The sequence below is a fragment of the Sciurus vulgaris genome, assembly GCF_902686455.1.
Source record: "Sciurus vulgaris genome assembly, chromosome: 8".
Classification (NCBI taxonomy): Eukaryota; Metazoa; Chordata; class Mammalia; order Rodentia; family Sciuridae; genus Sciurus; species Sciurus vulgaris.
In genome coordinates, this window is record NC_136468.1 from 31,216,525 (window position 1) to 31,243,646 (window position 27,122).

Below are 27,122 nucleotides of genomic sequence, written 5' to 3' on the forward strand. Positions count from 1 at the left end.
GCCACCCTAACTAAGGTGGATTCTAATTATGAGCAAGAATAGCCACAAAGCACTTCAAAATGAGAATAAACGTTTGCTTCCTTACCTGACCTGTCATTTTATTTCCAATACCTGTTTTGTTTTTACCTGTAATGGAGAGATGTCTAAGTTTTGTGCTGCACATCTGTAGACAGAAACCATTATAAGAGAGGCACATGTATAGAAATAAAAGGATAAAGCCAAAGTTGCTGTCATATGAATTTCCTTGCATAAAATATATTCTTTAGAATTTCTAAGAGATAATATTTGTGTATTTATCCTACAGATTGGTAAAGAACCTTAAAAATGTTGTTCTTATATACATAATTGATTTCTTTTCCCTAACGATCCTTTTATCCTTTTTTATGAACTCTTATTACTGTATTTATTTCTATTTTGTTCTCCTTGCCTTATTGAAAATTAGAAAGGAAGAATTACAAAGACTGGACAAGGAAACATTGGGTCATTAGAGACTTTATGTGGTACTTTTTTGCTAATAGCAATAGATACAGAGTGGAAAACAATGTATTGGTGGTTCACATAGTTAATTGTTGGAAGTTCATGATGTTCTTCATTTCTCCTTTTTCTTCTAGCAATGGCTCAGCAACATCAGAAGACCTTTTTTGGAAACTTGATGCACTGCAAATGTTTGTCTTTGATCTACACTGGCCAGAACAAGAATTTGCCCACCATTTAGAGCAAAGACTTAAACTAATGGCCAGTGATATGATAGAGGCCTGTGTTAAAAGGTAGACATGTATTTTCAAGTTGCTGCTTAATATGCCAACACCCATAATACAAATTTTCACCAAGTACCTGTTAAATAACTATCATAGGAAAGAATTCAACATATCCTGCTATTCCAAAATTTAATGGATCTTAGGTTCCCTGACCTAAATTCTGGGAACCCATGTAATTGATTAAATCGACCTGACACTTTTTTTTCAGGTCTCCCATCCATTCCCCTAATGGGTAGCATCCATACCACATTAATCATTTCTGTTGTACTTATCATCTCTCTGGGAATACTGTACTTTAAATTCCCAAGGTAACATCTTGTGAGACATACGGAAAAGCTCTGTTAAGTTCTTTATGCATTATGTACTGTATCTGTGTACTGTGAAATGGCATGGCAAATTCAGAGTAGGGTCAGCACCGTCATTTTTTTATTGGATTGCTCCCTGTTTTCTGGTATTCTTTGTCCATACCAGATGAGTTTCACATATCTGCTTACATTCTTTAGCACTTAGCCAGAAATAAGTCATTAGACTTTGGATTCTTCCAAATCTGCTTTCATTTTATTTTTTTTTTAAAGAAGTTCTTACAAAATCAGCATTGCATCCTAATTGAATGAGCATTATTTTTTTTTCCACTGCCCTTGTCTAAGATATGTTCAAAAACACTAGAGCAGCATTTCGGAATAACAGTCAAACACTGGTTGGAGCAATTGAATATTCCTGAATTCATTAAACCAAGAAAAATCTTGTCTTTAGAATTATGTTCAATGCCCCCATAAGGAAATATTATGGGTTAAATTATTTAATATTTTTAAATCTTCTGTGATTCTGTTGTCTCAAATCTGTGGATAGTCTTTACCTACTTTAGCAAAATCTAAATTTCCTATAATAGTTTCCTCTCAAAACCTACCTGCAATTTCAGGTGTTTAAAAGAGAATTTAAGTGACATAAATGGAATTACATGTTTTCTGTTGTACATTTTACAATCTTCTAGACTTGCAACTTTGTTTTTTTTTTTTTTTTTTTTTTTTTAATTTGGTGAGCCCTCACATAGAGGGTTTGTTATACTTCAATGCAGAGAAGTAAGTGATTTTTTTAGTTGGAAATTAATTCAGGCAGTTAAGTGAGACATATGAGATTTTTCCATTAAGTGGAATGCATTAAATGTAACAAAAAGCTTCTTTTGAGTAGTAGTATTGACTCCATAAAGCTGACAGCCAAAATACCACTTGGTGAAGCACATTTATAAAGATTGTTCTTACATGTAACATCGAAGTCTGACCTTTCCATTTGAGACACTGAAAAGCACATCCCACCCCCAACCCCCAAGCTCTACCACACTGCTCTCTCCTTATTTGCATGTTCTAAATTAGCATCTTATAGTGTTGATTTCACTTTAACAAAATAGGCGGAACATATGTCAGCATTTCTTACTCTGAATTCATGTTTTAATAACTAGAACAAGAACTGCATTTGAACTCAAGCTGCAAAAGGCAAGCAAAACAACTGACTTGCGCATTCCAGCCTCTGTGTGCACAATGTTTAATGTATTAGTCGATGCCAAAAAACAAAGCACCAAACTCTGTGCCCTGGATGGAGGACAAGAGGTAAGCAGAGTATGTGGTTCATGTGGGAGTGCAGCATAGGGAGTCCTGGCAGGAGGGTCCTTGGCTCATGTCACCTCCTCCTGCTTTATATAAATGTGGCCTAAAATTTTACAAGCGGCAGTTGGATTTCAGCTATGCATTCTAGGCATTGTATATTTACATAAACTTGCTTTTTACAAGCAAATGAGAGAGTAAAAAGCTACCTGCTTTGTTTAAACAAATGTAGAAGTATCCAGAGTTTGCATCCATCCAAACAAGCCACAAAAAATAGCATATGAAACATTTTATTTACACAAGTTTCCATTTATTAAAGATCAATAGAAATCCATTTAAAACCTAGGCCTAGTTCTTATCCACATACATTCTATTTATTTTAGTGTGATTTATATTTTGTTTGGTTTTTAATTTAGAAATACTATTTCATCTTACCCCATGATTAATTTTGGTTCAGAGTGGTGATTGGGTTAAAATGGATTTATTTTTCTTATATTATCTGTTTAAGGTTTAAGTTGACATTTTGTTGCTTTTTTCCATTATAATTACTTTTTCATCATTTCTTTATTCTTCCCTTATGTTCTCTTTCATCATCATTTTTTTTTCACCCATGGCATGATCCAGGTTGGTTGTCAATGGGTAAGTCTCTTTTTTTTTTTAAGAAAATAACATTCATTTTCATTTGAATTATTATTTTTAGAATTGTAAATTTTTATTTTAGTATTTTTAAATTAAAATAATATAATTAATTTTGTTTTCAGGGTTTTACTTCTATGTATGTGTATACAATGTTAACAACTACTGTAACCTAGAAATAACCCAAAGACACATTAAAATGCATGTAAACACATAACACCTTAAGTAATAACAGGGAATATGTTTCTTGCCTATTAGGCTGCAGAATCTTACCCTTAGATTTTTAAAGATAAATTATTTAAAGCAAAATTAACTTGCCTTCCCTTCAATGAAAATCTAAATAAATTTAGATGCAGAGTGACTTTTCACATTTTCATGCATGAATCTACAGTATATATTTTCATAGATACCAAAAGAATTTACAGTTTGCAACTTTAGATGACATTTAGCATGTATCAGGAGAACCCCTAAGTACTTGTATCTTTCTGAAGATACAACCAAGGTCATTTCATACAGATGAACCCAATTGTGTGCTTCAGGTTCCCAGTACGTAATCAACAGAGGTCGTGTGAGAGACTTTCACCCTTATCCATGAAAGGTCATCCCCAGGTATCACCCAGAACCTCTGAAGTGCATGGTTTCAAAACCTTCATGTAAACAGAACTGACTAGGTTACATGCTTTATTTTGTTGTTAGTCAAGATGTTTTAATGTTCTATGAACAGGTTAAATCTTATAAGCCTTACACTTGACACCTGGGTATCAAAGGCAGGGCCACCCTTACTAAACTGACAATTTTCATCCAAGCACAAGGAGTTAGCTAATTGTGAAAGTAGATAAGAAAGCACATGATTTGTAAGTTTCATACTTACCAACTCCAATATTGGCTTTAGCTATTTGCCTGTAGTTTATATTTGTGTGTACATATTCATATTTCATATTTCATTCATTCAGGATGAAAACGAATTTCTAATACCATTGTGTACAGCCTTACAAACATAAGTGACTGGCACATAAATGTTTAGAATGTTCAGTAATTATCATTTTCTGATCACTTACAAATGATTTGTTATCTCTAATTACCTGAACGAGTAGGCAGCTGGCTTGGATACCCAGGGCTCTATTCACCCGTCATGTTTCTCAATACCTAGATGTGAGCCTTTGTCTACCTGAGCATATTGTCTTAAGTCTCTTCATAAGCCCATTCTTCTCCCATCCTGATTATGGAATCATCCTGCTTCTTCCCATGAACACTGGGTTTATCCATTGGTTTTTATTTCAACACACACACTGCAGTACCTGGCATACAATAGGCACTTAGGAAATATTTATGGAGTGTAAGAACAGAATGACTTATTGTCACTACTTTGAAAATCCGCTCCTGTAAGAAACAACTCACTCTTGAACTTAAAAAGAAAAAAGACACACACATAAAAATGTCAAACACTGTTCCCTGGACAAGTGATTCTTTACATTAATAGGTGGGTGGTTTTAAGGAGTAGTCTACTGTTCATTATGTCTGCACCTGTACCTTCTCACCAGAGACAATTAATTCCCCACAACTTTCACACAATTAATATAGTTTGAAATGTGCAGTGTAAAACCATTAGCAACCCTGAAAAGTGGTAAATAAGAATTTCAGTGCAAGAAAAAAAAAAAGAGGATTATATAATTTGCTTTTTCTCTCCTCTAAACATCCCCACCTAATTGTATAGGCTTTCCCTCTCTGCATATGCTAAGTTTTGAAATCGTGGCACTAGATTCTTAACCAATTCAGGACCATGTTAAAACAAATGCAATATAGGTAAACCTAGCAGTCATCGTTTCTAAATTACAAAGAAATTACCTCTCTGAAATATCTAGTAAATTTGTTCTATTGCCATTGCTGAGTTAAAAGCCTTCCCTTAACCTTACCACAATGCAGCCCCTGCTCTGCTCCTAAATTACAACTCTGTTTTCTTACATGCCACATGAGGATGCAAACATGCTCTGCTAGACTCAGAACAGGGTTTAATGGAGTGATTAGTGAGTGAATGATCTGCTCATGTGACAGCTGTGTGTAATGAGTCAGCAATCTCAGGCCAATCCCTCAGGGACAGATGTTGAGATCACAAACCACCACCGTGTTTAGAGTCCTTGTTACCATTGCTGCAGAGAAGCAGATGACTGCATGGGCTGCAGGCATTCACCTGCTCTCTGAGCCACTTCATCCATTTGGTTCAATTGACTGAGGATAAGGAAGAGAACACAGCAGGGGAACAGTGGCCTCGGCTTCTGCAGTTTTTGTTCTAAAGTAAAATACTTTCATTTCTAGAACCAACAATTCAATGCTTTCCACTTGATTCCCAAGAGTAGAACCAAAATCTTTTTTTTTTTTTTTTTTTTAAGAAAGCGGGGTTCCACTGGCATTTATTAGTCCTCATTTCTTGTGTGTTTGCATGACAATAGACAGGTGAAACAATGACATTCACCTGAGTATGGGGATGGGCAGCATTCCAGATACATGTGGACTTCATTAAGCAAAGATTCCTTCTTGGTTATTTTAATGTAAATTCAGAATCATTTGCTAAAGAAGCAGAGTTTTAACAGTTCACTTTTGAAGGTAGATGTGGAGACAATTACTTTAAGAATGAGCTGGAGTCTACCAAAGCTATGGTAGATAGGATTGGCAATCCAATTTGGAATATTCGATAAGAATTTTATAGGTTTTTATTGCTGGGGCAAAACTTGCCAAATTTTTATTGATCAATACTATGTGTTCATCAAAATGGAAAAAAAAATCTGGTCAGTTTTAGCTTAGGCAATGTAAACATCTTTGCAGATAAAGTTTGGTTTTGGTTATTTGTGATCTCTTTTGAGGTGTTTGTCTTTGCAAGTTATCCAGCTCTCCTGGTGAACAACTTTCTAACTTACTGTTTTTTAACTATATGTAACATATATCTTGTTATCTTTGCAGAATATACAAATATACAATAGTTCTTCTCAGGCCCTGCCCTGACCCATGCCCCCTGGACACCTCTATACAAACAGTGTATTCTGGAAGTTCCCTACAGATTTAATATTAGTGAAATCAGATCTATTTAGAAAAATTTATAGTAGCAGAACCCCATATTATAAAAATCTATTAAACTTCTTTCTATTGGGGTTTGCCCCTTGGGAAATACATTTAAGATCTGTATTTCGTTGTCTTTCCTTTTTCCTTTCGTATTTGTTTTTGTTCATTTGTTCTTATTCTTCCCTTGTACCCTCCTCCTCCTCCCTCCCCTCCCTTTCTGTTTATGGCTAGATCAGATATTCAGGAAAGCAACAATCTAAGAATGTGTATTATTAGAGAATTTCTTGGTCCCTAGGGTCGATTGGATTTCCCTGCTTTTCAATAGAATGGGTATAAATTTAGTGGTTTTAAGAATTGCCAGAATTAATCCAACCTAAAATTTAACATGTAGAAGCATTATTTTTTTTATCAATAGCTTGATATTTTATTACTTTTGAGTTAAAAAATATGACAACTGGAGCTGAACATTGAGGCCAAGCATATTTAAGAACCTGTTTGGAGATCTGGGTGTCTCAATCCCTCTATTTGGGGGCACTTTGCATATCAGAGGGAAATGGGGAGCTTGAAGACCGTCTTCTGTATCCCTTTCCTGTTTTACCTACCCCCAAAAGAAGTCTGGGCTAGTATTTCATTTCCTCTTGGTACATAGACAAACCAGATCTGGAGCCAGAAAAATAAAGGAGCCTGGCAGAGCTTATTTGCATAAGCTCCTTGCCACCCAGTCAGCTGTACAGATTTCAGCTGGAGCTGGGGGCCCTTTATGCAAGTGTGTCTGTGGGGGGCTTACCCTACCAATCAGTCTAGACACTGGAGTTGTTCAGCTAGCGTCAGATGTGTTCATGTGTTGGCCTGCCCGACTCAGAATATTATGGATAACTGAGGCCAGAGCAGAACTTAACTTCCAGTCATCTTGCTCAGGCTTTTTCTTCTACCTTTTTCTTTATACTCTCTGCTTTTCCCAAATTCAAGCTATTCCAAAAGCAAAAGTGTCAGCACTACTGCAACAGAAATTCTCCTGTTTCTTTCATTTGTCCTCTGGGGAGCATGAACATGAGCTCCAGGAAGGCTTTGGGACAGCCAGACAGGTATCACTGGTACAATGATGGAAAAGTTCCATGTCCAAATATGTAGCTGACTTCAGACCACTGTCATTATATATGCACACTCACACTCAGGAAAAGGAGACAATTCAATAGCTCCAAAATTATGCTTCCTTCTTTATTATTTATGCAGGTGGATGATGACCACTTAGAACTGCCAGAGCCCTTGAGGGAGCAAGGATCAGTCCTGACTATTCCAAAGCAGTCCTAAGTTGATGTTTTGTTCTGTGTGGAAACTTTGAGACATGTTTTCAGAAGAAAAAAAAAAAAAAAAATAGCTTTCAAAAACTTACATCTTAGGAAACCATTCAACCAGCAGCTGTTAAGTTGGTCTAATGTTTATACTGACCTGAGTACTTTTACTCCATGCATTATGTTGGCTGTTCCAAGAAGCCTTGAACCATCAAGATAGGGTTAGTCTTTACAAGTCACATTTTCTGTGAAGTGGCTATTGGGGACAATCTGCTGTCAGATAATGCTCCTAAAAGAAGAATTACTGTTTAAATGGATGTGCCTTCGCATGCCTGCCCTGGAAGCCCAAGCTCCTGCTAATTTAAGAATGGAGCCCACTACTATTCTCTAAAGAAAGAAAGAAAGAAAAAAGTCTTTCAGGTTTATTTTAAATACATCTTTTTTTGTATTTATTCCAAGGTGTCTTTTTCATGAGGTAGCCGCGATAAAACTATGGGGAGTGAGTGCCGTCTCATTCCACCTTTTAGGGCCGATTAATTTGTTACCATCTATTCACCTTTGTTGATGAAATTTTAATTTTGCCCTTGCTTGAGCATATTGTAAGAATTGTATAAACTGCTGCTCCCCGGGCTGACAAAAAGGTCCTTTTAGTGAGAACAATTGGGAGCTCATTTTATTTCTAGAGCACATTTAAAATAACTTATGAATGAGAGTTGTCAGACATGAAATGCTGTATTAATTAAATCTTTTTCTAGTCTTTTTGCTTCTCCAGCTAAACCAACTCTTTAGAAAAATACATGGCCACCTTAATTACAGAGGAGGAGACAAAAAGTATCCTCCACATTCCTCTGCCTGAATAAGAATAAGAACTCAATTCATCTAAATAATAACCCCATTAGCTGCTTAACTCAACAGTGCACATGGGAAAATTTTCAGACCACAACGTAAAAATGTGTTGATTGGGTAGATCGTTTTCAAGGTTTTGTTCTTTTAACGTACAAAATGACCATTTTAAGTAAGTCTGATATGTCATAACTAGTAGCTTTAGCGCACTTATGACAGAAGTTTTGTGTCCATATCAACTAATGCATCTTTTTGTCTTTCAATGTCTAGCAACAGTACCATTCAAAAATAGATGATTTGATTGACAACACTGTAAAAGAAATCATTTCACTGCTAGTTTCAAAGGTAATGTATTATTTCTTCACTTTTTTAAATCAAATTTAAAAATAATCTTCAACTGATAATTTCAGAAATATCTGATATTTCTAAATATCTAATTAATTGGGAAACTGTCATTTAAAAATTATATTCAAGAGAAATTGAAATTTTAAGAAAAGTTTGTAAACAATGCACAAGGCCCTGGGTTCAATCCCCAGCACAAAGAAAGAGTGCACTCGAGGGAGAGGAGAGAAAAGTCATGAACCAAAAGAGATTATGAGCACTTCATCAAGAACTTTTGATATTTTTGTTCTTAATGAACCTTGAATTTTTGGCAAAATGTTATCCTTTTAAAAGTAACTTTTTTTTCAGTAATACCTTATTTTGCCACATTCATGCTCTTACCATTTGTTTTAATTCCAGAACAGATTTAAATAGTCCTCCGGCCTCCTAGTTGGCCCATTTGTTGTGAGCCTAACCTGGGTCCCCAGGTCTGATCTTAGAGAGAAATAGGCAAAACTGGCAGGATGCTGTCTGGTTCTCCACTCCAAGAATTTCCTGTTTGGTACTTGAAAAGTCTTTGACAAAATCTGTGTTCTTTAATTATATAAAGAGAGCTGAAGCATAAATGGGTATGCCAGGTAGTAGGTAAAGGAATTCAAATCCCACTAAGATGTCACGGACTGCCACAGTGTCTTTTGAGATGGAGGGAAGGAATAAAAGAAGTGAGGAAGAACCTGAGAGCTCCAGGAGCTTAAAGAGGTGAGGAGTTATTGGTTAATGGGTGCAAGTTCACAGCCAGATAAAAGGAATAACTTCTAGTGTTCTGTTACACAGAGGGAGATTATTGCCATCAATATTGTATAATTCAAAATAACCAGAAGACGGGATTTGTAATGTTCTCTCCACAAAGAAATGATAAATGTTTGAGAGGACAGATAAGTATCCTGAGTCAATCAATACACAATATATAAATATACCAAAACAAATTAGAGCTGAAAGAGGAGAGCATTACAATAGATACCATTGAAATTCAAAGATCATTAGGGAATTTTCTAGAAGTATATGCCAATAAGTTGGAAAATCTAGAAAAAAATGGATGTAAATTTTGAACTCATGTGCCATGCCAAAACTGAACCAACAGGATATAAAAATCTGAAATAAATCAACAACAAGTAATGAAATTGTAGCAATAATAAAAAGTCTCCCAAGTGGAAACGGGTTAAAGGAAAACTACCCAGCAGGTGGATGGAAAGGTGGATCACCAGAAAATCAAGCCCTGGAGGAAAAAACAGATTCCCACCCTACAAGGAGTCCAACACAGCAGCCTGCAGCCCTGTACAGTCAACCCACTAGAATGAAGTAAAGCTAAGCTTGCCCCTTCCTTCTCTGTGAGGCATCCAGGACAATTTCATTCAAATATAACCTCTCCTTCAGCACAGTGCTCCTAAGAAGCTGCCATTTTGAGAGGTTTGCAATCATAATGACAGTGATTCAACAGCATTCCAGCATGTAGCTGTTTTAAGGTTAATAAGGAAGCACAGAAAAAGTTCAACTAGTTGTTTTCATTTTTGTTGCAGAGGAGGAGGAGGAGGGAAGTAGCAGAGAAAGCAGACAGGGTTGCACATCATCTCTACATTCATTTCTGGCAAATTAAGAAATTTAAATGTATCTATGTCAAATGCATTTGGTTAATATAAAAATGACATGTTTTAATTAAGTTAGAAGAAGGTATTATAAGGTTCAGCACTATCCAATAGAAATTTCTGCATGGTCAGTAGAGTAGGTTGTAATCATACATGTCTATGGAGCACTTGCAATGTGGCTAGTGTAACTAAGGAACTTAGTTTTTAATTTAGTCTCAATTAAAATAGCCTCATGTATTTAGTGGCTATTATATTTGGAAATCAGGTCAAAATTACACTTTTTCCTATGGATTATTTCTCTTACTGTCAAATAGTACTTATTGTCTTTAATTCCTCAGTTGAAAAGTATCAATTAACTTGGTAAGTTGAATCAAACAAGCTTCCTAAGAGATAAAAGTAGTGCTTTTTCATTGATCCAAAATACTCTGTGTATTTTTAAACCACCTCATTGAGATATGATTCACATGCAGAAATGTGTACATATTAAGCATGATGAGTTTGGAGATGAGTATACAGTCATGAAAGCCTCACTACTATCTATGCCATAAAGCTATGCATCACCTTCAAAAGGTTCTTCTAGGCTTCTTAATTTATTATTTGGGTGGGAGGGGATAGCAGCACTCAACATGAGCTCACTCCTCTTAGCAAATAGTATTGCTAACGGTAGAGGCTATGCTATACATTAGAACTCCAGGACTCATTCATCTTGCATAACTGAAACTTTACCCTTTGACAAATACTGCTCCATTTCACCTCCCTGGAAACCCTGGATATCATCATTCTGTTTTCTGCTTCTGTGAGTTTTGACTCTTTTAAATTCTTCATATAATTGGTGTCATGTAGTATTTTTCTTTCTCTGTACAACTTTTTTTTGCCAAACTTTGTACTCCAGATTCATCTCTGTTGTCTCAAAAAGTAAGATTTCCTTCTTTGTAAAGCTGAATAATATGCCACATTATGTGTATATCACATGTCATTTTCCATTTATCTGTCAGTTGACATTTAAGTTGTTTCCAAGACTTGGCAGTTGAGAATATTTCAGTAGACATAGGGATATAGATATCTCTTTAAGATCCTCATTTCAGTTCCTTTGGATACATACGCAGTAGTGAGATGCTAATTTGTATGGTAATTCTATTAATTCTTTTTAATTGTTTTAGGAATCTTCCACACCGTTTTCTATAGTGGCTGTATTAATTTACATGCCCATTAACAATGTTAAAGTGTTCTTTTTTCTCTATATCCTCAACAACACTTGTTATCTTTTCATATTTTTTTTCAGTTTCTATTTTGTTGCGTTGTTCTAGGAATTGAACTCAAAGTCTTGTACATGCTAAACACATGCTCTAACCCTGAGCTATATCTCCAGCCCCTGAACCTTTTTTTTTCTTTTTGTCATTTAGCCACTGTTTTGATTGAAGTGTTTCATCCATTACATTTAATGTAATTTTTGATAGGTAAAGAATTATGTTTTGCTATTATGTGTTGCAAGAACTTACTACTTCCAGTTTGTTCATTGTTTGCAGGGTGTTTTTAGTTCTTTTTTTTTTTTTTAATTGTAAACAAATGGGATACATGTTGTTTCTCTGTACATGACGTAAAGGCATACTATTTGTGTAATCATAAATTTACATAGGGTATTGTTGTTTGATTCATTCTGTTATTTTTCCCTTCCCCCCACCCCTCCCACCCCTCTTTTCCCTCTACACAGTTCTTCCTTCCTCCATTCTTGCCCCCCTCCCTAACCCTAACTCTAACCCTAACACTAACCCCTCCCTCCCCCCATTATGTGTCCTCATCCACTTATTAGCGATATCATTGGACCTTTGAGTTTTTGAGATTGGCTTATCTCACTTAGCATGATATTCTCCAATTTCATCCATTTGCCTGCAAATGCCATAATTTTATCATTCTTTATGGCTGAGTAATATTCCATTGTGTGTGTGTGTATGTATATATATATATATATATATATATATATATAAAAATAACAGTTTCTTTATCCATTCATCAATTGAAGGACATCTAGGTTGGTTCCACAATCTGGCTATTGTGAATTGAGCAGCTATGAACATTGATGTGGTTTTATCACTGTAGTATGCTGATTTTAAGTCCTTTGGGTATAGGTCAAGGAGTGGGATAGCTGGGTCAAACGGTGGTTCCATTCCAAGTTTTCTAAGGAATCTCCACACTGCTTTCCAGAGTGGCTGCACTAATTTGCAGCCCCACCAGCAATGTATGAGTGTACCTTTCTCCCCACATCCTCGCCAACACCTACTGTTGCTTGTATTCTTGATAATCACCATTCTAATTGGGGTGAGATGGAATCTTTGGGTGGTTTTGATTTGCATTTCTCTTATTACTAAAGATGTTGAACATTTTTCCATATGTTTGTTGATTGCTTGTAGATCTTCTTCTGTGAAATGTCTATTCATTTCCTTAGCCCATTTGTTGATTGGATTATTTGCATTCTTGGTGTAGAGTTTTTTGAGTTCTTTATAGATTCTGGAGATTAGTGCTCTATCTGAAGTATGATTGGCAAAGATTTTCTCCGACTCTGTAGGCTCTTTCTTCACATTGCTGATAGTTTCCTTTGCTGAGAGAAAGCTTTTTAGTTTGAATCTATCCCAGTTATTGATTCTTGCTTTTATTTCTTGTGCTATGGGAGTCCTGTTGAGGAAGTCTGGTCCTAAGCCGACATGTTGAAGATCTGGACCTACTTTTTCTTCTATAATGTGCAGGGTCTCTGGTCTGATTCCGAGGTCCTTAATCCATTTTGAGTTTAGTTTCGTGCATGGTGAGAGATATGGGTTTAGTTTCATTCTGTTGCATATGGATTTCCAATTCTCCCAGCACCATTTGTTGAGGAGGCTATCTTTTCTCCATTGCATATTTTTGGCACCTTTGTCTAGTATGAGAAAATTGTATTTATTTGGGTTTGTGTCTGTGTCCTCTATTCTGTACCATTGATCTACCTTTCTATTTTGGTACCAATACCATGCCGTTTTTGTTACTATTGCTTTGTAGTAGAGTTGAAGATCTGGTATTGTGATACCCCCTGCTTCACTCTTTCTCCTGAGGATTGCTTTAGCTATTCTGGGTTTCTTATTCTTCCCGATGAATTTCATAATTGCTTGCTGTATTTCTGTAAGGTACGTCATTGGGATTTTAATTGGAATTGCATTGAATCTGTATAGCACTTTTGGTAGTATGGCCATTTTGACAATATTAATTCTTCCTATCCAAGAACATGGGAGATCTTTCCATCTTCTAAGGTTTTCTTTAATTTCTTTCTTTTTTTTTTATTGTAAACAAATGGGATACATGTTGTTTCTCTGTTTGTACATGGCGTAAAGGCATACCATTTGTGTAATCATAAATTTACATAGAGTAATGTTGTTTGATTCATTCTGTTATTTTTTCCCTTCCCCCCACCCCTCCCACCCCTCTTTACCCTCTATACAGTACTTCCTTCCTCCATACTTGCCCCCCTCCCTAACCCTAACTCTAACCCTAACACTAACCCTTCCCTCCCCCCCATTATGTGTCATCCTCCACTTATTAACGATATCATTCGTACTTTGACTTTTTGAGATTGGCTTATCTCACTTAGCATGATATTCTCCAATTTCATCCATTTGCCTGCAAATGCCATAATTTTATCATTCTTTATGGCTGAGTAATATTCCATTGTATATATATACCACAGTTTCTTTATCCACTCATCAATTGAAGGGCATCTAGGTTGGTTCCACAATCTGGCTATTGTGAATTGAGCAGCTATGAACATTGATGTGGCTCTATCTCTGTAGTATGCTGATTTTAAGTCCTTTGGGTATAGGCCAAGGAGTGGGATAGCTGGGTCAAATGGAGGGTCCATTCCAAGTTTTCTAAGGAATCTCCCCACTGCTTTCCAGAGTGGCTGCACTAATTTGCAGCCCCACCAGCAATGTATGAGTGTACCTTTCTCCCCACATCCTCACCAACACCTGTTGTTGCTCGTATTCTTGATAATCGCCATTCTAATTGGGGTGAGATGGAATCTTTGGGTGGTTTTGATTTGCATTTCTCTTATTACTAAAGATGTTGAACATTTTTCCATATGTTTGTTGATTGCTTGTAGATCTTCTTCTGTGAAATGTCTATTCATTTCCTTAGCCCATTTATCGACTGGATTATTTGAATTCTTGGAGTAGAGTTTTTTGAGTTCTTTATAGATTCTGAGATTAGTGCTCTATCTGAAGTATGATTGGCAAAGATATTCTCCCACTCTGTAGGCTCTTTCTTCGCATTGCTGATAGTTTCCTTTGCTGAGAGAAAGCTTTTTAGTTTGAATCTATCCCAGTGGTTGATTCTAGCTTTTCTTTCTTGTGCTATGGGAGTCCTGTTAAGGAAGTCTGATCCTAGACCAACAAGGTGAAGATTTGGACCTACTTTTTCTTCTATAATCTGCAGGGTCTCTGGTCTGATTCCGAGGTCCTTAATCCATTTTGAGTTTAGTTTCGTGCATGGTGAGAGATATGGGTTTAGTTTCATTCTGTTGCATATGGATTTCCAATTCTCCCAGCACCATTTGTTGAAGAGGCTATCTTTTCTCCATTGCATATTTTTGGCACCTTTGTCTAGTATGAGAAAATTGTATTTATTAGGATTTGTGTCCGTGTCCTCTATTCTGTACCATTGATCTACCTTTCTATTTTGGTACCAATACCATGCCGTTTTTGTTACTATTGCTTTGTAGTAGAGTTGAAGATCTGGTATTGTGATACCCCCTGCTTCACTCTTTCTCCTGAGGATTGCTTTAGCTATTCTGGGTTTCTTATTCTTCCAGATGAATTTCATAATTGCTTGCTCTATTTCTGTAAGGTACGTCATTGGGATTTTAATTGGAATTGCATTGAATCTGTATAGCACTTTTGGTAGTATGGCCATTTTGACAATATTAATTCTTCCTATCCAAGAACATGGGAGATCTTTCCATCTTCTAAGGTTTTCTTTAATTTCTTTCTTTAGTGTACTGTAGTTCTCATTGTAGAGGTCTTTCACCTCTTTTGTGAGATTGATTCCCAAGTATTTTATTTTTTTCGAGGCTATTGTGAATGGGGTAGTTTTCCTAACTTCTCTTTCCGAAGATTCATCACTTATGTATAAAAATGCATTGGATTTATGTGCATTGATCTTATATCCCACTACTTTACTGAATTCACTTATGAGTTCTAAAAGTTTTCTGGTGGAATTTCCTGGTTCCTCTAAGTATTTAATCATATCATCAGCAAATAGGGATAGTTTGAGTTCTTCTTTTCCTATTCGTATCCCTTTAATTTCTTTGTTCTGTCTAATTGCTCTGGCTAGAGTTTCAAGGATGATATTGAATAGAAGTGGTGAAAGAGGGCATCCCTGCCTTGTTCCAGTTTTTAGGGGGAATGCTTTCAGTTTTTCACCATTTAGAATGATATTAGCCATGGGCTTAGCATAGATGGCCTTTACAATGTTAAGGAAAATTATGGCCTGAGTGTTTTTAGTTCTTTTGCTCTTCTCTTCCTCTCAATTGTCTTCCTTTGTGAATCAATGATTGATTGTGGCTATGCATTTGATCCTTTTTTGTCTTTATCTTTTTGTTACCATGAGACTTACCTAAAACTTCTTATAGTCAGACTGTTTCAAAGCTGATAATAATATCAATTACATACAAAAATCTCTGTATTACACATACACACAGGCACACATTATGTCATTGTTATTTTAGTTACTTCTTTTATTGTGTATCTATTAAATTTTTGTGATTATACTTTTAACTTTTATATCAGGGTTAAAAGTGATTTACATTCCATTATTATAGTTATTCTGCATTGTTTATATATCTGTCTTTATCAGTGGGATATATACTTCCATATGCTTTATGTTGTTGCTTAGCATCCCTTCATTTCAATTTAAAAGAACTCCCTTTAGCATTTCTTGCACGCCATGTCAAGTGGTAATGAACCTCCTAGCCTTTAATCCAATAAAACCCTTATATGTCCTTCATTTTTTAAGAACATTTCTTAAGGCACAATAATTCTTGTACATGTTGGACAAGTCCCTGATGTTGGTTTATGACAATTTAATTATGTTTCTTTGTGTAGACCTCTTTTGATTCAACCAATTAAGAGTTCTTTGGACTTTATGCATCTGGATGTCCATGTTCTTCTCCATATTTGGGGAGTTTTCAACTATTATTTCTTTAAGTTAACTTGTACCCTTTAGTCTTCTTCTTCTCCTTCTGGGATACCTATTTTAGTATGTGTATGGGTTTGCTTGATGATGTGACATAAGTTCCTTGGATTTTCTTCACTCTTTTTTACTCTTGTTTCTTCTTGTTCTTCTGACTTGATAATTTCAAATGGCATATCTTAGAATTTTTATGACTTTTTCTGCCTTATCAAGATTGCTAGCAATGATCTCTATTGAATTTTTTGGTTCACTTTTATATTCTTCCACTTAAGAATTTTTCTTTTGTTCCTCTTTATTGTTTCTTTTTCCTCGTTAAAGTTCTCATTTGTTCATGTATGAGTTTCCTGATTCCATTTAATTACTGTATTCCTTTGTTGCTCACTGAGCTTCTTTAAGGTAATTATTTTGAAATTTTTTCTCAGGCAGTTCATGGATCTACAATTCTTTGGATGCAGTTACTGAAGTTACTTTTGTTCCTTTGGTGTTGTCATGCTTCCCAGATTCTGCAGCATCCTTTTGGCCTTTTATTAGAGTCTGTACATTTAAAGAAGTAGTTGCTTCATCATTTTTTCCAGACTTTACAGCTTGGCTTTAGTAGGTCCAGTCTGCCTCGATAAAAATTCTACACAGTCCAACTGACAGGATCTTTGTGTGGCTGGCTGCCAAGGTCTATGGACTGGGTAAATAGTGAGTTTATCTCATTATGGAAAGATGAGACATTTTTAATATAATAATTCTTAAATATTACCATGCCAAAAAAAACCTACCTGTGAACTAGTGAAATGTAGATTTCCACACATTATTCTCAGTTATTCTGAGTCAGAAGTTTGGCAGAGGAGAAAAATTTACGTATTTAACTAGCAAAAATGGTGGTGATTTTGATGGACCTGCTCTGAATCAGACTTTTGAATCAAAGTCTACACCAAGATGCATAATTAAGTTGTCTCATTCCAGACTGACATGTAAACTACCTTTGAGGTATAATATATTTAGAATCAAAATAGCCTGTAAGATAGTGTGTTCACATTTGTTTTCATCAAAAAATTAATAGTTTCTTTTAGAAAGAGTTATAAAGTACCTACTATAAAATAGCCACTGTTTATGTGTGATTTCACTTAGACCTCTTACTACCTATTCTTAATATCTATGAAATGGACTATCTTATTCCATCTTATTGATGGGAACATAATTCTCAAATTAGCTTAGTAAACTGACCTAATAAGTGAGAGAGTGAGGAACCAAGCCTCTGAACTTCAGATTCCTACATCTACATCTCCAGGAAAGCAGTAAAGAGAAATAAGCCTGTGAAAAAATAAAACATGAAATGTCTACATTAACTGCCTTTACCCATCAAATCCTGACTCCTATCCTAGATATTAAAAATGATATGATGAAATATCATAGTAATTAACTCTATATGCAATAGTTTAATAAAATAGTGTATTTCTAGTATTGAATCACAAATATTTCTTCCCACATTTTAATTCTCTCTGATATTGATAAATACATTTGATATATTTGGATAAATAAGAAGCTACACTTCCTTCTTTATGCCTCCCCTCTTCAATTCCCCTACATACATCTTATTAGTCCATGTCCTTACAAACAGTATGAGTATGATCCAGGGCTCTCAAGTCACACATAGCTCTCACAGTGTGTGTTCTTACTGAGAATAAGGTCCATGAAGGTTTTTGGACTGCCAACTGCATTATCATCTTCTCTGTTCTAGCAACTAGATGCTGCTGGTATTGCTTGGGATTCCATCATTAGTCTTCTTTTGAACTCATTCTACAAATGTCTATGACTCTCACACTCCTGACTTTACTATGTGCTGGTGATTCTAGACCATATACATATATGTGTGGAATTATGATTTAAAGCCCAAATTCAGACTGAGTTTTAATTCAAACTTTGCCACTGGTTATTTATCCTTGGACAAGTTTCTTAAACCAGAAACTCACTAATAAAGTAGGAATATGTTTTAGTATATGCAGTAGTACTATTTATTGAAATATATAGCATTTCTTACAAAGAATAGAGTACTTATTAGTATGAGGGTGTGATTGTTAGTATTAGTGAATACTGAGTTAATATAGAGAATCTTAGTACAATGACTGGCACATTTTAAGTACTGTTATGTATTAGTTGATATTATTGTGGCTCTTGTACAAACTGTCTTTCAAGTGGCCTCCTGTACATCTCCACAAGCTCAATGCCTGTACAAACACCCACATCGCCTGCACCCCAAGTGTTTCTTAGTCTACATTTGCTGTGTTCATTGGTAGTACTGATCACCCATTGTTAAACCTCTTCATGCTAGGTTTCTTGTCTTCTTAGACCCCTCTCAGTCTTTTCACATAGCAAGATACAGGGCCTATTGAGTCAGTCTCCTAAATAGCCCCTCTTCTGCCCCGATTCCTTCTCACTGGCCCTGTTATCTTCTTCCAGGCCCTCAGCACTTCTCCATTTAAATTCTTGCCTCACTGATCTCCACCATGTTCCCCTTCCCCTCAGTAATTCCTCATCCTATCTGAGTACTTTTCTGAAATACAGATATGATCATTTCTTGCCAATGTGTCATATTCTAGGAGTTCCCTACTGCTTGTACCTTCATTTCCTACATTGTACCTGCAGTGCACCTTGCACTTGAGTTTTGTTAATTTCCCAGCAGAAGAGGTTGCTCATACATTTGGGGAACTCTGAGTTCCTTAAGGTTCATGGTGATGCAGTGTTTGAGAGTGCAGCATTTCTACCCTTAACCTGCACCAGGCCCCTTTAACACAGAAGTTCTAACAAAATCTTACATGATACTAATTTTTCCTTTGAATTGAATTTGTGTAAGGCTGACCCACCAGAAAAACTTTGCTGCATCACCTCTAAGTGCCTTCACAAGTCTAATTGCTCTTGCCCCCGCAACACTGTCACCCACAACTTTAGCTCTAGCATTTCCAGCATCTTACTGAATTACAAGTAGCCAGGCCTCCATGTCTTTTCCCAAGCCCATCCTCTGCTTGGAGAGCTCTTTCTTCCTTTCCTCAACTGGAAAAGTCTTCTGTGCTCTCCCTCCTAGAAGCTATCTCAGCCTCAGTAAATTTAGCTCCCCACCCAATACCTTCCTATGGCATTTTCCTTGTGGTTATTTGTGTGTCTCTGAATCTCTTGAGAACAGGAATCTCGTTTATACTCTCTTTCTCAGGTGCCATTCAGTGTTTGTTGAGTGAACGGCATTAAAAAACAGATGAAAGCAAGTCTGAAAAATACTAAGCAAATTTGCTGTGGCATCAGTAGTCTGGTTCTGCTCTGTTTTTAACCCAGAGCATGGAATAAAGGACTTTGCATGCTTGACATGGAATCAAGTGCTTTGACACTTGAGAGAAACATGCTAACAATCATAAAATTATACACAGACACATATGTTATGTGTCATAAATGCCTATGACAGGGTGAGTCACCTAGTTGGAGGACAGAGTTTTCTCCAGCTGAAGCTGAGTTCCAAAGGATGAGTCAACTAGGAGAAGAGGAATCAAAGCAGCAATTAGGTGGGAGAAACTGTAGGCACCAGGACCTGGTGCAAAATGAAGCTGCAGAGGTAGGGAGAAGCGTGTAGAATGTGCTAAAGAACTTGAAGTTTTCATCCTAAGAGGAATGGAAAGGCCCTGAAGGGTTGGGGAGGTGGAAAGTGGGGTAAAGAATTATTCAGCCTTGCATTAAAAGATCCATCTGGCTACACATACCAAACAGCCTGGAGAAGGAATAGTCAGAGGCTTTCACTTTGGTTTCTGATAAACTAATCAAAGGAATTAAAGCTCTATCATGGACAGTGTTTAGGAATGAGATGAGAAAGGAAAACCTTAAAGATTACTCTTAGGACTGTGGCTTAAAGTACAGAATGGATTCTAGTGTCATTCACTGATGCAGGTGCCCTGGAAGAAAAACAGATTTGGAGGAAAAGACTTTAATGTCCTTATTGGACATTTTGAGACTGAGCTGCCTTTGAGACATCAGAGGGAGGTGCTGTCAAATGAGACATTATTCGATCTGGAGTTCAGAGGAGTCACATGGGCTCAAATTAACTATGTAATTTTAAGATTTCAACAATTAAAAATGATTCTGTGCCAGTAGCTACTATTCTCAAGCCAAGATGCCTTAACTGGAACACCCCCACTGCAGAAGAAATGGAAAGTAACCTTAAAAGTGGGGCAGGGGGGAAGGTACTTACCACCAGAAAGGGTCTTAGATTATGTTTGCCAGGAAAAATATGAGGAACATAAAATCTTATCATGAAAGGGTACAGGAAATGTTATATTTATTGCCACCTTATATTAAAATTAGATTGGTCAAAGTGTAGCATATGCAGAAGAGCAAAACACCATTCAACACCATTCAAATCAAAGCTACTTTGTGAAAGGAAATGAGGCCTAGAGCCCTGACTGTGTGGCCTCTTCTCATCAAGCAAGCCCAACCCCCAAAGTCCGGATGAGGAAATCGAGGTCCAAGGTCTCAAGGTAGAATCCACAGCGCCAGGGCTTGACCCTGGAGGTACCAAGCCTCTAACCTTTCCAAAACTCCATACAAAACTCAACAAGACCAGAAAGGGAAAGAGCAGAGGCTTCACCCTCCAGTCATGTCCTCACTGTCTCTAGGTTTATCATCCAGCCTTCTGTGACCTTCCTTTGATGCCTGTGTGGGACTAGCTTGGGCACGTAGCTGGGAGGGCAAATGTATGCCAGGGAGACGAGAATGGAATTCATCACGTGTAGTGACAAGGATACTGGAAAAACATTGGAGGGCTGAGAGTTAGAAATGGTCAGTGCAAATAGTCAGCAGAGCCAATACAAAATATGACAGTTCTCATAATGTATTCCCATAATGAGGAACTGTGAATTCTGGACATGAATGGTAATATCACACTAATGATAAACTTCTTAGACCCTCATTTACTTCATGTATTAAAAACAAAAACAAAATGGATTAGGAATGAATAAACACTTTCCACCAAGCATATACATATAGATACTTCAGATACTTTGATATCTATATGTATATACATACACATACATATTTTTTCTGACAACTTAGAATATTTTTTCCTGGGATTCCTCTTAAGAATAACACAGAGAACAAATTTGACCTGACTGCTCTGATGACTTAATGAAACTATCTTGCCAACTCAGCCTGGGTAAATTAATTTGATCAAATTTACTTCTTTGGATCAAGGCCACATATTCAGAAAACACCTGTTAAAATCCAAATATGTGCTTAAAAGGAATGACACACTATTCAGAGCCATTTGCAGATAGGAAATAGAAAGTAAGATAGATCACTGCATTGGGGGAAACAAAGGGAAAAGGAACAATGAGAGGAGACATTGTGGAGAATTTACCAACATCTGGACTGTGTGCTGTTTTAGACACTTATGTTACACACTTTGCAGAACAAGGCATATTTTGAATAAATATATTCTGTCAAACATTATAAATGATTCAGTAAGGTATGCACCATCTGGGAAGAACTTTTAGGAGTCAGTTGCCACAAAGTTTCAAAAAAGTGCATTCACAATTGGCAAAAGAAGATGGAGAGCAGCCCATTGCATTATTTCATTAACATTCTGGGGTTGGGGGTGTGGCTCAGCAGGAGTGCACCTGCCTAGCATGAATGAGGTCCTGGGTTCAATCCCCAGTACTTAAAAAATAAAAAAATTTGATTTGTGAAATAAATTGTTTACTTCCAGTCTGTGATACTGTGATATTCTGGGTCCATGTGGAATTTTAACAATATTAGTCCTTATCTTAATTAACACAAACAAAACATCTGCTAATAGGTATCCTCAGTCTATCTCCTCCTCCATGCCAAACAAGTACCTAGTTTTTCATGATCAGTTTTACTGTGGATATCTATCTTTTCTGTGGAAGATTGTATAATTTTCAATGCATCAATCCCTTGTTTACTTCATGAAATGTCATGGCTAAAATAGCAATAACTGTGTTTTAAACCCAACAGTCTATTGCTTCTTAGAATTTATTTTCTACCTTCCACCCAGATCTTATATCTTGTTAAAATGATTCTTATGTCTTCTTAAAATTTGACAGGAAATTTAAAACATGCCTTGTGGCCCTCTTTAGGATTCATTCTATCTACCTATCATTTTAAAGTGCCTTCATCTTTAATTTCCTTGAGAGTATGTATCATGAGGCAAAGTTGGTAATTACCCAGACAGATTCTAGGTGTTAAATATTATTTAAACAAACCCAGTACATGGCATACACAATAAAGAGTAGCGAAACAAAGAGACTGCAGTGTTTCATTCCAACCCAACACCCTCAGGAGAACAGAGAGCACAAGGCAAACCCATAAGTATTTATATACTCCCTGAGCTGTTCAGAGAAAGTTCACAGGAAGCAGTTAAAGATTCAGCAATGAAACCCAGCATTTAACTGGATTTCCTTGGAATCTTGCTGTTTCATGCAATTAAATCACAAATGGAAAATATGTCATTATTAATCTTGTTGTTAATAGAGTTTGGTTTTGATGGTAGCTTTTCTACCACCTGGGCCTCAACAAATATCTTACAAAAAACACCTTCTGTAGGAACTGTATGGCTTACCTGGTTGATCTCAGGGGTACAGCGGCTGCTCACGGCCATGTAAGCACTTAGAGTCCCTACTGTATTTTGCCTCCCCAGGGACTATTTGGGATAGGGAAGAACTCAAAAAGAAGGTTCTGCTATTGTTGAAATGGAGGCAAGGAATATTGTGGCTTGGTTGCAGCAGACCACAGGCCCACACACAGGACTTGCTCACATTAACCTGATAATGTACTGTACTGTAAAGAGAATGATGTACTGTAAAGAGAAGTCAAGCCAGACAGGCTGCCAGATGCCTCTGTGGAGAAACTTCTCCCCTAAATGCATCTGCCAGTAGGCTTCCTATCATTGTATCAGCTCCATTTCTGCTATTCTGCAGCTCAATTCCTGTGCCACCTTATAGAGTAAGTTCACTTTAGATCCTCTGGTCAACGTCACTCTTTCACTTCTCCAATTCAGTTACACCGTTCACCCTTCTGTGACCCATAGGGCTTCGCCCTGTGTCATGCCCAATTGTACTCATGTCTGTCTCTTCCACTAGTTTGTATATTCCTGAAGGGAAAGGTCTAAGACTCCTGTTTTTATTTCCTCTCTTAGGTGCTCAGTAATAGTTATAACAGAATGACATTATTGAGCACTTATTTTTTCTGAGCACATAACCTAGATCACTTCATCTATTCCCTGCAATTCTCTAGTGCAATGGTAGAAAATGTGGGTTCTGAAGCATGACCACCTGTGTTCAAAGGCTTTCTCCCCTGCTGTTCACCAATGACCTTCAAACAGGTGGGAGTCCAGTGGTCTAACAGCCTCAATTTGTTCCTACTTCCATATATACCTCCACAGATTTCATTGAATTAGACCCATTCGATAAGAATCAAACTCATTATTGTACCTTGTCACTAAGCTGTCCTATTTAGTTTGTGATTTAACATACTTATGTTTTCAGACAAATAATGAATGATGTTATATCAATAACAATAATCTTTATATTTCTTTAGTATTTTGGCATTTTCATATAAAACACCACCCCTGAGCTTCACATCAGCTTTATAAGGTGAGCAGGATGGCTGTATTTTCCCCATTTACTAATGAGTACAGAAACCAGAATTGAAATGACTTGACACTATCTTATAGCCGGATGGTGACAGAGCTCCAACTTGAACCCACATCTTCTAAAGCTATCCACAGGATTTTTGCCTCTTCCCTGCCTTGTCCCTCGGTACCATTCACAGGTATACACCCAGATTCGCCAGAAGACACCCAGAGTCAGGTGCTGTGCTGGAGCCTCTGATGCCTCAGGTTGTCTAGTAACCATAGCAATCGTGGTTCTCCTCCAAGTGACATCACCCAGCACACACTTGCTCTCAAGATTCGAGTTACAAGAAATGAGGCATTTTCCACAGAGGGCCATTAAGTTTGGAATTCCCTTCCCCTAGTCTGATATAGCCCTGGAGTATTGGTCTTCTGGGTCCTTGTAAACCACATCCAGTTGAGTTAGGCAGTCGTGATTGGTAAGAAATCCTAATGGGCAGGAAGAAAGTGCTAAATTGACATTCAGTTGTGAGCAATTTGTAATTTTGTGTTTTTTGCTGTTTATATCCCATAGGATAACATTTCAAATGAACATAATTCTCCTTCTTATAAAAATGAAACTTTAGTCAGCCATTTGCATGATTTTGTTTCTGTGTTCTTACATCATGTCGCAAATGATGTGATGGAGAAACCTTTAGGGAAGTTTTTGTTTCTTTTGCATAAACTATTTTGCAGTAATTGATCAGCCATAGAGAAAAAATTATCTCCTGTGCACTCACAGTGAGCTCTTTGGTCACTAGAGACCAATAAGCTGTGTCCCTAGAACTATTATCACTTGGTTGAAGAAGCTGCTATGTGAACAAAAACCAGCCTTTGTTAATTTCCCTTTTCATATTTAAAAAACCTTGCCAGCATTTCCCCTTTGGGAATGTATATAATTTGTCAATAGTACATATCATTTTAGTTCTAAAAAGAGGAAAGGTATAGGACAGTATATCTTATTAGTTCCCCTTATTCATTGACTATAATAAAGTAACATTTCCCATATTTTTCCATTAGGGCAAACCTTTTTTTTATTTTATAAAAATATAAAATTTTAACTTCAGGCATAGTGGCTCATGTCTTTAATTCCAGCAGTCCAGGAGGCTGAAACCAGAATAGCTCAAATTTGAGAGCAGCCTGAGAAAATTAGGAAGACTGTCTCAAAATGAAAAGGATTGGGGGCATAGCTTGGTGGCAGAGTGCTTGCCTAGCATGTGGGAGGTCCTGGGTTCAATACCCAGCACAGTAACCAAAAATAAAATAAGAAAGAGGGGGAGAGGGAGAGGGAGAAATAAAGGGAATATAAAATTTGAGAAATGTAAAACACTTTTGAGAATAATTTTAATTCCCTACCCTCTCCCATCTCACCTCCAACATGTATATTTAACTGATGGAAGAACTGAGGCCAGGAATGTACAGTGGTCAGAGTAAGTGGTCAGGAAGAGATCAGACTAAGCCCAGGGAGAGATCAGAAATAGAATTGGGTTATATATTTTCAGTCTAATGCTCTTTCCACTTTGCCTCTCAGTGTGTATATCTCACTGAGATCCTCACACTCCCAGGCTGCTGTGTAAGTTTCTAGATGCAGGAATGATCCTTAAGGGTCCCAATTAGAGCTGCTTGACAAATGCCCATTAATGACTGTGTTCTAGTGTTATGAGAGCTTGAATGTCACACCTCCCTTTCACTGTCTGTTCTTACTTTATTCAATCTTCTGTGCATATGTAGGAAAAAGTGGAGAGATGGTCAAATAATACATAAAGGAAAGGAATTTCATGAAACTTGACCTTCATTGTTTGTGAGCCCCTGTATTCAACTTGAAAAATGTTTTAAGGAATAATTTTATGAACCTAAGGTTTATTAATTTCTTAAATGATCTCATATGTATCGTGACTGGATTCCCATTATACATTATTTATTATTTTTTTAAATGATGCATTATTTTCAGCCATGGGAAAGGATCTTAGACTTCATATTTGGAATGAAAGAGCAAGCAATACAAGCTAGCTTGACCTCAGCTGTCCTCTGATTCATGGTGGATTTTAGTAGCTTGGGAGAAGTTGATTGAGGAATTGTTTGCACTGCTATTGGATTGTATGCTCAGAAACTTTCTAACCACTCTTTATAATCTGTATTACAGTTTGTTTCAGTGTTGGAAGGGGTATTGTCTAAGCTGTCAAGGTATGATGAAGGCACCTTCTTTTCATCCATTCTGTCCTTCACTGTAAGTATTGGAACGAGTTCTCTTTTGCTGTCTCTCAGCTCTTATCACGGTACTTACACAGTAGTTAAGAATATAATTCTCATAATTATCTCTTTTATTTTTCCCATTTAAGGTGAAGGCAGCTGCAAAATACGTTGATGTGCCAGTAAGTATTTGTTTATTTTTTTTATGCCTTTCCAAACTATATATAATCCTCCCCCGCCATCTTTCTCTCTTATTTTAATAATTATGGTTCACCACAGTTTTATTTCAAATCTTTAATACAGCACCATTCCCTTAGGGAGTAGTTTATTTTCCTTAAGCACTAACCCTCATAACAAGGCTCAGCAAGGTTATTTCAGCACCCTTTTTCCATTGTAAGTTGGAGGTTAGCTCACCCTGAGAACGTGAACCTGGAGTGGCGGAAGAAAGCTATGGTGCTCCAAACTGGGATAGAAAATGCCTCCTGCCATTTTTGGAGGGGAAAAATGCATGCCATTCTTTATCCTCTAAGAAAACTCTAACAGATTTTTTGTAAGAGTTAAAATAACAATAAAAGCGAATAAGTTAAACCTGCGAACTCATTTCCTAAATATAAAAGTGTTACAAATCAGTATAGTCACTTATTTGAGTATTTGGCTTTTCACAGAATTCTTGGGAAATAATTTGTGACCTGTTAATTTGTTCAGAAATTAAGATGCCATGAGCAGAAATCATAAAACTTACTCAGTCATGATGAAACAATTCACGTGGTAAACATAACCAGGTAGTCAGTACAGCATTTTTAATTTTATCATCATAAAAATTAGTTTTTGCTTTAAATTCTATTATCACAATATGTATGATCAAGGCTGAAGATGCCTGATTTAATCATATATGTCAGCATATGTACTGATTTTCAAAGAAT

The 27,122-nt window shown here is 36.7% G+C and overlaps 1 protein-coding gene across 9 annotated transcripts in view; it reads left to right on the forward strand.

Moving 5' to 3' along the window:
• The window catches only part of CADPS2 (calcium dependent secretion activator 2), a 556,850-nt gene that overhangs the window by 491,864 nt on the left and 37,864 nt on the right, over positions 1 to 27,122 (forward strand). For all 9 annotated transcript variants that reach the window (XM_079149839.1, XM_079149831.1, XM_079149833.1 and 6 more), the window contains 5 exons: positions 612 to 767; positions 2,215 to 2,362; positions 8,452 to 8,526; positions 26,153 to 26,236; positions 26,349 to 26,381. In XM_079149839.1, coding sequence (XP_079005965.1) covers positions 612 to 767; positions 2,215 to 2,362; positions 8,452 to 8,526; positions 26,153 to 26,236; positions 26,349 to 26,381 — 496 coding nt within the window. The remainder of the gene's footprint in view (positions 1 to 611; positions 768 to 2,214; positions 2,363 to 8,451; positions 8,527 to 26,152; positions 26,237 to 26,348; positions 26,382 to 27,122) is intronic.